General features: G+C 42.0%; 1 protein-coding gene across 1 annotated transcript; it reads right to left on the bottom strand.

Moving 5' to 3' along the window:
- Positions 1 to 167: 167 nt before the first annotated feature.
- On the bottom strand, positions 168 to 1,944 carry LOC107391081 (ammonium transporter Rh type B-A). Its single transcript, XM_015968132.3, has one exon. It carries the CDS (start codon positions 1,849 to 1,851, stop codon positions 427 to 429), a length of 1,425 nt encoding a protein of 474 aa, XP_015823618.1. The 5' UTR covers positions 1,852 to 1,944; the 3' UTR covers positions 168 to 426.
- Positions 1,945 to 10,541: the final 8,597 nt, after the last annotated feature.

Raw genomic sequence — 10,541 nt, 5'->3', positions numbered from 1 at the left:
ATTTGTATTTGTATGTGCAGAAATTATTTTATTTATTTCCTAAACCAAACTGATGTAAAATTACTTTCAAATATATCTAAAAGAATCAAACAAAGACTCATTTCAAAATATTTAACATTAATTATATGGTATTCAGACAAGAAGAACAACAGAAACCCCACACTATGGTTGGTCGAAAGACTTTATTCACCTGAAGAGTTTATAAGCATTCTTCACATCAACATCCAGAAATGTTTCAGAATCAGTGGCCTGCATCTTATTTCAGCATGTATTTACAGTGCAATGGAAATCGTATGTATTTTAAAGTTAGAGCAACACACAGGCAAGGTAACATCCTACTGCTTTCAGGAATTTTTATTTTTTTATTTTTTTATTTCTGGGTTACAAGTTAAATGAACAGGGGGAAAAACACCTGCATGTTTCACATCAAGCAGCAGAATCATCTACAGTAATTTTGTTGCAGATTTTAAGTGGCAAATCATAGTCTGGGGGAACCTCAAAAAACAGCTCATCATCAAAGCAGCAGTCATCAGAGGGCGATGCAAGGTAAGGCAACCTCAACACACAACCTGTGAGAATTCCTCCCAGAGCTGACATTCCTATTGTGAAGAATAAAGCTGCAACCTGGAAGAGAGCCTGTTCCCGAGCACTTCGTCCCAAACCCGCCTGTAAACCAGGGATCAACATCTGGAGCTCCTGCAGCTTTGGGTCCCCCTCTACTGGTGCTCTGTGGGTAAATATCTCATACAAGCTTGGACCATAGACATCCTCGCTGGCCATCAGTATGGCACATATCCCTGCAGCGCATGAAATAAGTCCTGTTAGTCCGTGCAAGTTGTGTATCCCACACTGGTCCTGGATCCTGCAGCGCTGCGCCAAGAATGGGCTCAGGTACTTGTAACCCAGCATGCAGGCAATGCAGCCCATCATACCCAAAGCATAAGCAGCTGCAGGCGTTATCATCATATCAACAGATGCTCCGACTGTCACACCTCCAGCCAGGGTGACATTCTGGATATCAGCCATGGTGAGTTTACCATTTTTGTTGAACATAGCAGAGAGGGCAAACGCTGTGAGGGTGGAGGCGCTGAGGCCGATAAACGTGTGGAGGATGGCCCTGTGCTGGTCGTCTCCATTCAGGCACAATGCTGAGTTGAATGAGGGCCAGAACACCCAGAGGAACAAGGTCCCCATAACAGAGAGGATGTCTGAGTGATAGCTGGTGTTCTCCTTCACGTGGCCTTCGTTTAGACCAGACCGGTACAGCACTGAAGTCACACCCAAACCAAAATAACAGGCAAAGAGATGGATGAGAATGGATCCCCCTGCATCATTGATCTTCAGATACGTTAGCACAGTCCACTCCGTGACTGCAAACACCGGCACCTCCAGCAGAGCCATGACTAACAGCTGCAGCGGGCTTGTCTTCCCCAGCACTGCTCCGAACGAGATGAGAACCACAGCGCAGGCGAACTCTGCGTTTATGAGGTTGATCACCCCAAGATGGATCTTACCATCATGGTAGAACTGGAAGTAGCCCTGCACCAGGATTGCCCACTGGGTGGCAAAAGTTGCCATCAGAAAGTTTAAAACCATCCCACCAAAGCCATAGAGTCGAAAAAATGCCAGCAAGCACCCAAAGCCGAGGAATATCATGACCTGTATGTCTGTAAAGAAAGGGTAGTCCCTGTACACAGTGTTGTGCACTGGGTTGGTCTGGTTGGTTTGAAAGCGTGCGTCAGCGTGCTCATCATAGGTGACAAAGGCAGCATAGAGTGCAACAAAAAGCACCTGAGTCCCAAACACAAAGACAGGAAACCTGACGCGGAGGGTGGTCGACTTCTTCTTCATCCTGGCAGCTTGTTGCAACAAATGAGTCGTTTGTTTTGCAGGCTGGTTTATCTGTGTTTAGATAAGACAGGTCAAAGACATTATTGGTCAACTCTGCTTTCTCTCATAGATAAATACAGCTCAGTCCCCCCCTCAGAGGACAGAAACTGTATGGACTTTGTCTACTGTAATAAAAAGTTCTGAATGTCAGCATTTCCCCCGTTTTTACGGTCTTTCTAAAGCACAATAAAAAGGGTTCTGCAAATTCACACAATAGAAAAAAAATTAAACGATACTTATTCTTCACGCAAACTCCCAAGATAACTAAAATATAGATTTTAAATTATAATCAGTCAGTTTTCAGTTAGATTTCTCTATTTTAAAGCTGTTTGTCATTCTAACTAAATACATTTTAAACATCCCTTTTTAAGAGGTTGTAAAGTAATATCAATTCTTTGAAAGGAGAGAAGTTAGATAATATTCACGGTAAGTTAAATATTAAGCATCCCCGTTTATGTGGGCAATTACAAGGAATCCTTAGATGAAAAGGTATAAGTCCACATATTTACTACTCAACAAGAACACAAATAACAAAAATCTAACTCTTTCCAGTACCTCGAAGGGCAACACTTATAAAACATATTAGTGTTGATAAATCAGTGTGTGTGTTACGTTCACCACTGCTTGGCTTTTGTGTTTAATAATTCTCCTCCTTGTATTGAACCTGAGGAGCTGATTTGCAGCACCTGGTTCCCTCCAGTCTGCCCTGCTCCACCCTGAAGCACCAAGCTGTTAGAGATGATGATCACCTACTTATTGAGGACTGGAGGCATAAAACCTCCTGGCTCACATCTTCAGGGAGCAGCAGACCAGAGATGTTGTCTCTGATCTGTTGTCTCCTCGGCGTGCTTTGATTTGGTCACCTAAAGTCACCTTAGAAATAGCAACTTTGTGTAATTCTGTGCTGGGGACGCTCAGCACTTGTACATCTCTGGTTAGCATGGACGTAATTTTTTTTTGGGGGGGGGACATGTCCCCCCCACTTTTTCCAAAGTCAAGTTTTGATTTGACCCCTGCACTTTTTACCATCTGAAAACAATATTACGCTATATTAAATTGACACTAGTTGAGCTCTAGGACCAAGCGGAAAACAACCGTTTGTGTTGAAGCCTGTTTCCCATTAGAGCATACTGTAAAGATACCCCCCCCCCCCGTTTCCCCCCCACACTTCTAAAGTGAAAATTACGTCCATGCTGGTTAGCCACTTTGCCCTTCTGTGCAGGGACAACCCTGCACTCGATTCCGTAGACTCATCACTGGGGGGGAGAAGCCCCCGCTGGGATGATCTTTTACATGTATATTACTTTGGCTAATTAGAGGCTAAGTAGTTGCTACCATGTTTAGTTGCTGCTGATCAATTTTGTTGTCGGTGTTCTTGGTATTTTGGGCTCTGTTCTGTTAAATAAAACCTTTGAGTTACATTCTGAATGACAGACAATAATTATTTTGTTGCCCCAGGTTTCCTAGACGACCTGGGGAGTAACAGAGTGCAATATGACACATCGCAACAAATCACAAGTATAAAATGCATTCCAGTCGTGTAATCAGATGGAGGATTGAGGCAGAAATGGTAAAGCACATGTGATTTTTCTGAGCTTCATGAATGAGTCCAACGTCGGTTACTTTTATTACAGCTGTTAAAATAAGATGAGAAACCTTTGCTGTACCATCGTCTCCTGGACCACCGAGACGGTGCGTGATGAGACCTTTACAGTACAGTACACAATTATCTCCTGATTTTTCCATGAAATTACAAACTCCAAAGTTTCTTTTAAACACATTAACAGTTTAGCTGCGAAAACATTCAGAAATGCCTTTAAATTAGTCATTTGTTGCATTATTTGCTTTGCTATGAGTCAGTTTGGCATTTATTTATTTATTTTTTTGCTCAGTCCACTGACTTTATTTGAGATGATCAATAACTGACTGGAATCTTGATGTAATCTACTCAGTCCAAAGGTAACTTAGGCACCACTTCAAAGCCAACAATACCAACTCAAACCACAAAAACCTTTAAAATCCAACAGTAGTGTTTCACATTGTCCACCACTGCACTAGCAGGGCTCTTATTTACCTATTATGGTGGGATTTGTTGTCTTTATTTCTGCAGACATTAATGCGGCTCGAACGGCAGAGTGCACCCCCACAAATCATACATCAAAACAAGCGTCTCGGCCGTGTGACGCGTGTTTATACTTTTCTAAGTGTTGAGATTTACCACGGTGAAATTATTACCAAAATAACATTCTAAAATGTTTCATTTTGAGTGCATGCTTCTCTAAATTTGATTCGAAATACTCAAAGACCAGACCGGCCCACTTTGGACAACGGTCCACCGGGGATTGCCCGCCGATCCACCCCTTCTCTGATAGCAGTAACTGTTAAACACAGTTTACGATTTGTAAAATTTGATTTGAGGAAAAGTTTATTTTCTTTCACAAATAAGAGAATCAAACAGTATAAAATGTAGGAAACTGCTAACTTAATTTTAGCCGGCTGATCTCTCTGAGTGATCAAACACAAACTAGGAAATGAAATTAACACTTTTACTCTGAGGTTATTATTTGTGTCACTACTTTTTACATGCACCACCTCTGGTCAAAAGCACTTTTCTTCCATGTTTGGACGCTGCTTGGCCAAGACGCTCAGCTGGACACCTTGCTAGTGTCAGCTCATCATTCTCGGACATACAGTAGGACTTTTCTTAATCATTGAGAGAATGTATAGAACAAATATACGTGACGCCTTGGTCTTTTCCACACTGAAAATCTGCTCTTCCACAAAAATCTGCCACCACTTTGCTTTCTCTGTCTTTAGCTAGACTCGTTTTCCTTTCCAGCTGTTTCATGTGATCGTGGCTCCTACTCGGCTTTGGAAAATGGATAAAACATCCGATCTGAGTATCCAGAGTCCAAATAGCACCTCGCCCAAAAGCGGTGCTTAGTTTCTTCCTGTTTTAACACATTTTGAAGACAAAAATACAACTTTGAGACAAGCAGAGCGACTCAGACCCATAGGCGCCCACGCAATTTATACGCCTGATTGTCTAGGGCTACTTCCCACAATGCATTGCGACATAACGTCACAATATGTTTGTAGCTACTTTAGAAAACTCTGATAGAGGAAAACATTTTAGCCTCATTTTGTCAATGAAGCTTAAAGAAACCCTAATCTTTGTTTGTGACCTCTTGTGAATGTTATTATTACAGTTTTTTTCGATTGCTAAAACTCAAAAAGCAAAAATGAGGCACAATTTTCACAACCTCTACTTCTGTTCCCAATTGCTTGACTCATTTTATCACTACTTAAGATTTCCTTATCATGTCAGAACTCTGATTTTCTTCCTTTACACTCTGATGTCAGTTTCACATTACCTTGCTGTCAAAACACAACACACAATTTTCAGGTTTACACACACTTCTCACATAAATTCTCAAAGCTTCGATCAACAACACACAAATACTCAAATCTCTAAACTTTCGGGTCTGGCGAGCAATTTGCAATCAGGGACTGCAGCAGAAAAGTAAGTTTCCACAAGCCTACCCAGGTGTATGAGTGGTTTCACCCACGGTTTTCCATTTTATACCTTCCACCTTATTCCCCCTTCCTCAATCCCACTGAGGAGTTTTTCTCAGCCTGGAGGTGGAAGGTGTACGAAAGGAATCCACAGAGTGCAGAGTGCAAAGTGCAGGTCCCACATGGAGGAGGCTTGTAGAGATGTGGCCTTTGAGGCCTGTCAGGGCTTCATGAGGTACTCGAGTCGGTACTTCCAGAGCTGTTTGGACCAGGAGGACATCGCCTGTGATGTTGATGAGGCCCTCTGGCCAGACAGAGACCGGCGGCATGATGCCCCATGATTATGCTTGGGGGGGGTTTCACTGTAAAAATAAAATGTTTTGTCTCAAAATTTGTGTGTGTGTGTGTGGGGGGGGGGGGGGGGGAGTGGGCACTGTCATACATGCAGTGTGTAATTCATTGTGTTCCCTTTCGACAGTTGTGTTTTCAATTTTGCTCTTCAGTGTTCGTTCCATGCTTGGTAGTGTTCACCCAAGGCTACTTGTGTTTAAGTGGTATGTGTGTGTCATGTGAAAATGTGGCTGTGTTTACCAAATGAAAACACGTGTTCCATTTTTGGAACATGTTACGATATGTAGTGGCAGGGTTTTGTTGCAAAGGGAAGCCACTGTTTAGTAATTTGTGTGTTATGTTTGGGGTTTTGTGTGTGCAGTTTTGAAAGAAACGTACAGTTTTGAAAAACTTGTTTTAGCAATAAAAAAAACTGTAAGAAGGAGAAGCAGGGGGAGCACATCACCCATCCCAATCCCTAAATTGTCCCCGTAGATGTGTTAACGGTTGTTTGTCTCTGCGTGTCCCTGTGATGGACTGCAGACCTGCCCGTAGCTCCGCCTCTCACCTGGTGACAGCTGGAGTCAAACAGTAGCTCTCTGAAATGCTAGCGGGAGGATGGATGGATAACTATGTCTAGTTTTTCCACTGCTGTGTAACTTTTATCACCAAAACAAAAAACATAACTAATATCAATAAAAAGAAACAAAGCTTTATAAAGGAAGCTGGCTTGGCTAAATGGTTAAACTAGCATATTTTACGTATAAGAACTTGCATTGCATTTTATTTGGCGTCTTCATAATGTTTTTGCACATCAACTGTAGAGACGAGCCACACATGGAAATAGTCAAGTGTCTCAAACACAACTTGCGGAAAGCTGGGATTACATTTAGGAGGGCTTCAGCAGAACCAAAAGCTGGCTAGGAGGAGGTTACAGTTTTTCTCAGTTGCTTTGGTGCATTTCTCACAACAGAATTAAACTTTGCACAACAGTTAGTTCAACCTCCACAACATGTAGTCGTTTTGGCACAACCTAGTGGTGGTTTCATGTTCGTTTCGTCCAAGGCAAATGCCTTTGGACATGAAGCAGTTGAGTAAGTACAAATGTGTAAAGAATGGTCACTTTTGACTTGCTATTCATCACTATCTCCTTGCTTTTATCATGAATGTCACAATTATTTATACTTGTACTGGCTGAATAGTCATTGTCCTTACAACTAATGGTCTTCATTTCATTGCTCGTGTCATTGCACTCAAAACTGTTGAACATCTTGTTAAACAACTTGCACACCCATTTTGAAAACCCTATTTTTAAGGAGTTTCCATAGAAATCTCCATAAATGACTTTTCTCAGGAGAACCTTATCTCACACTAATGAAAATTGGTGTGTGTCCTGGTGACAATCGGACAATGTATGTAGTGGTTTGGGATAATGTTAGCTTCCATCACTCTGCTGTAGTCAGGCAGTGGTTGGCAGCACACGACAGGATGCTTATGGAGTTTCTTCCTCCTTACACTCCACTCCTAAATCCAATTGAGGAGTTTTTCTCTTCCTGGAGGTGGAAGGTATATGACAGGCAGCCACATACCCAAATGGCCCTGCTAGCAGCTATGGATGCAGCTTGTGATGACATCACTGCAGAGTCCTGCAGAGGGTGGATTCGACACTCCAGAAGATACTTTCCCCGATGCATCGATAGAGCTGACATTTGCTGTGATGTTGATGAAAATATGTGGGCAGACAGACGTGAGCGTCTAGATATCAATGACTGATATGCAGCAGTGTCTGTTCAGTTGTTTTTTGTTTCATAACTACTGCAGTAAGGTTTATGTTTATGTTTGCTGTAAAATGTTTGTTTTACTAAATTTCCCCAGTTGCACAATGCTGTGAACAGTTTCAGTTAAATATTATCAAGAGTGCACATGAAGTGTCTTGATTTTCCTTTACAATTTATGGTTTTCAACATGCCATGCATACTGTCCAGACTCGACATGTCATTGGGAAGCACCTACAAAGAAATCCGTCACAATGAGAACATGTTCCATTTTGTGGCCAAAGGTGCTGGTGGAATGACTTGTAATTGTGACAGCCCTGACACTTTGATTGATATAAGTACTTGCTTTTGATGAATATATTATCTGTTTTGATTAAGGGACTTGCTTTTGAAGCATTGACTACTTGTTTTGAGCAACTGACTTGCTTTTGAACAACTGACTTTTCTTTTTGATGAGGTGACTCACTTTTGCAAGTTATCCACCGTGTTTTGCAGTTTGCACTAATTGTTTTGAGAGGAGCCTTAGTAGTGGTGCAGAGATTAATTCTGTTGTGAGAAATGCACCAAAGCAACTGAGAAAAACTGTAATACTCTACCCTTATTGGCTAAAACTTAAAAAGTTTAGTACCAGCTTTGGCCACTGGGGGGCAGCAATTCTCCTTCTTCCCTTCTGTTGGAAACGGAAATTAGAGTGTTTTTCTATTTTTTATCAGGTGAGGGCGCAGATTCTCCTTTCTTTCAATTAAAAAATTCATAAAGCAAGTGGTTTTACTAAGAAAGTCTTATAAAATTATTTTTAGACAAAGAGGAAAGACGAACTGCAATTATCGTCTGTTACTGGTTACTTAAAAATAACCACTAGCAGTGAAAAATAAATAGATATTTAAATGAATAAATTAATTTCAAACTTAACGGAAACTGGGATTACATTTAGGCTTAAGGCTTTTATACGTCAGCACACCCAAAAGCTGTCTAGAAACACCTAGAAGGGATAACATCCTCCTCTAAGTTACTTAGCGCATTACTGCTTCCCTTTGATAACGTTACCATTTAACTATTAAGTGTCTGGTAACGTGCTACAACAAGGGTCCCTTTAATACTGTTAGGCTGCAAGGTGAACAGGGAAAATGTGTTTAGAAATTGAATCTCGTTTTGACCTCTTGAGACTACTTGCTCTTTGCTTCATAAAAATAGTACGCTCGTACAGGTTTCAAAAGTAAAAGTTCTCCTGGGAGTTGCCCTGTTTATTACGATTGTTGCTTTCATTCGCGACTCATTCGAGCACTAAACCAGGGGAAGAATTGTTATCTGATAAAAACAATTATATCCCTGATAGATAAACAACTTGTGGATTCAGATGCACATTGGGTGGTCCCATTGAGAAGAGCTTGAGGAAAAAAGGTTAGGTGTAACGTTTTTGGATCAACGATGGAAAGCTGCAGTGTCCGTTGTAGTGCATCGTGTGCTGGATTACAACTTATCCAGTCTAAGGTTCTATAGAGCTCACTATTCAAAATCTCGCCTGTTTAGAGAGGTGTCAAGCCCTGTCATGTGACCAGAGTCACATGTTTTATTCATGTCTGGAATTCCATGGCTTCTGAAGTCAGTTTTCCGTAGTCCTTTCTGGGGCTCTCGGGACCCGGGTTTGCATGAACCCCTTCCTAGCTCGTTTTGGGCTCCTGGTTGAGATCCCACTGGTTCTAAAATATTGGTCTTTGCATAGCTTTTGGCCAGGCGCTGTATATTGCTCCAGTGGAAATCTCCTTAGTCTCCTTCCATTTCCTTTTGGTTTTGGGCTGTTGTGTCATTTCTTAAGTTGGTAAAGATAGGCCTCACAGCAAGGGGGCCTCTGAGAAGTTTGTTTGCATGTGGAGCACCTTTGTAAATTATTGCAGTGCCAATTTAAGAAGACCCCCTCTTTGTTTTAAAGAGTAGTTTTTTTGTTGTGGGAGAAAAAAGATGCTTATGTGAGAGAAACAGATTGTATAGTCAGGTGTGTTTTCATGTGTTATTTCCAAGCCCCCACAATGCGGCTCAAAAATTGAGTCCATCCCGGAAGTACCAAAAATTGCAGTTCCACCCTCATCCGCTGGGGGCTGGTGTCAGAAGCGAGCAAATCCTCATTGACTCCCATGTTAAAAATACCAATTTCACAGCAGAAATAAACATGTTTACAGCCTGGTACCAAAACATGTTTTTGGTTTAAATGATCTAGTTTACACTCATGACAACTCTGAGTGGGGTGAATTTTTTTCTCACTCTTCTGTTTAAGTGTATTAAAAGCCTAAAATTCTGTATAATTAATGAGCATCAGACCCACGTGACCACAGAGCTAGCTCCTTGGAAAGGCCTCAGTAGAGCCTCGGTCTGGCCTGAAAACTGCTCTGGGATTTTGAGTCTCTGTGTTTGTGTATTCTTTTTTGGATATTTTTTGTGCAATTGTTGGACAAAATGACTTGCTGTGGCATTAATTGCACTAACAGAGCGTCCAAGGAGTCTCCACTTCATTTTTTTTGGTAAGTAAAACTATATTTATGTATTTTAGGTCACTGCCGAGCTGAGCTTAGATTTTAACATGTACTGTTTAACCATGAAATTTAAATGTAATAGGGTAAAACCCAGTGCATTTAACATAATGCTGCACTTAAGAAAATGGGTTGAAATATAACATGTTGGTGGAGCTGGGTTCCGACTATCGGCTTGTGGAGCTCTCGGGAGACCGATGTTTTCCACTGTTCTCCCCTCCCCGCAGCTCGGCGCATCTCTGTCTGATCGCGGCTTCTGTCTGCTGCGCGGGCTGCCGGCTTGTGGAGCTCTGGGATGGAAACCTTTCCACCCCCCAGCGGCAGCTCTGCGCATCTCAGATCACAGTGGTGCTTGTCTGCTGTGCGGCTGCCGGCTTGTGGAGGTCTCGGGAGACCTCTGTGTTCCACCCGGTTTTTCTCAGCGGTCAGCCCGGCGTATCTCTGACTCAGAAGCTCTGGTATTGTGCACAGTTAACTCCGGTTTTAGCTAGGTTGCTACCTCCGT

This window comes from Nothobranchius furzeri, chromosome 15 (genome assembly GCF_043380555.1).
Source record: "Nothobranchius furzeri strain GRZ-AD chromosome 15, NfurGRZ-RIMD1, whole genome shotgun sequence".
NCBI classification, from domain to species: domain Eukaryota; kingdom Metazoa; phylum Chordata; class Actinopteri; order Cyprinodontiformes; family Nothobranchiidae; genus Nothobranchius; species Nothobranchius furzeri.
Note: the sequence above shows the minus strand (reverse complement) of the source record. Positions and strands in the feature narration are given on the sequence as shown.

What these genes read in the sequence shown, in the direction of transcription:
- LOC107391081 (XM_015968132.3), bottom strand. Translation starts at nt 1,851, where the DNA reads ATGAAGAAGAAGTCGACCACCCTCCGCGTCAGGTTTCCTGTCTTTGTG.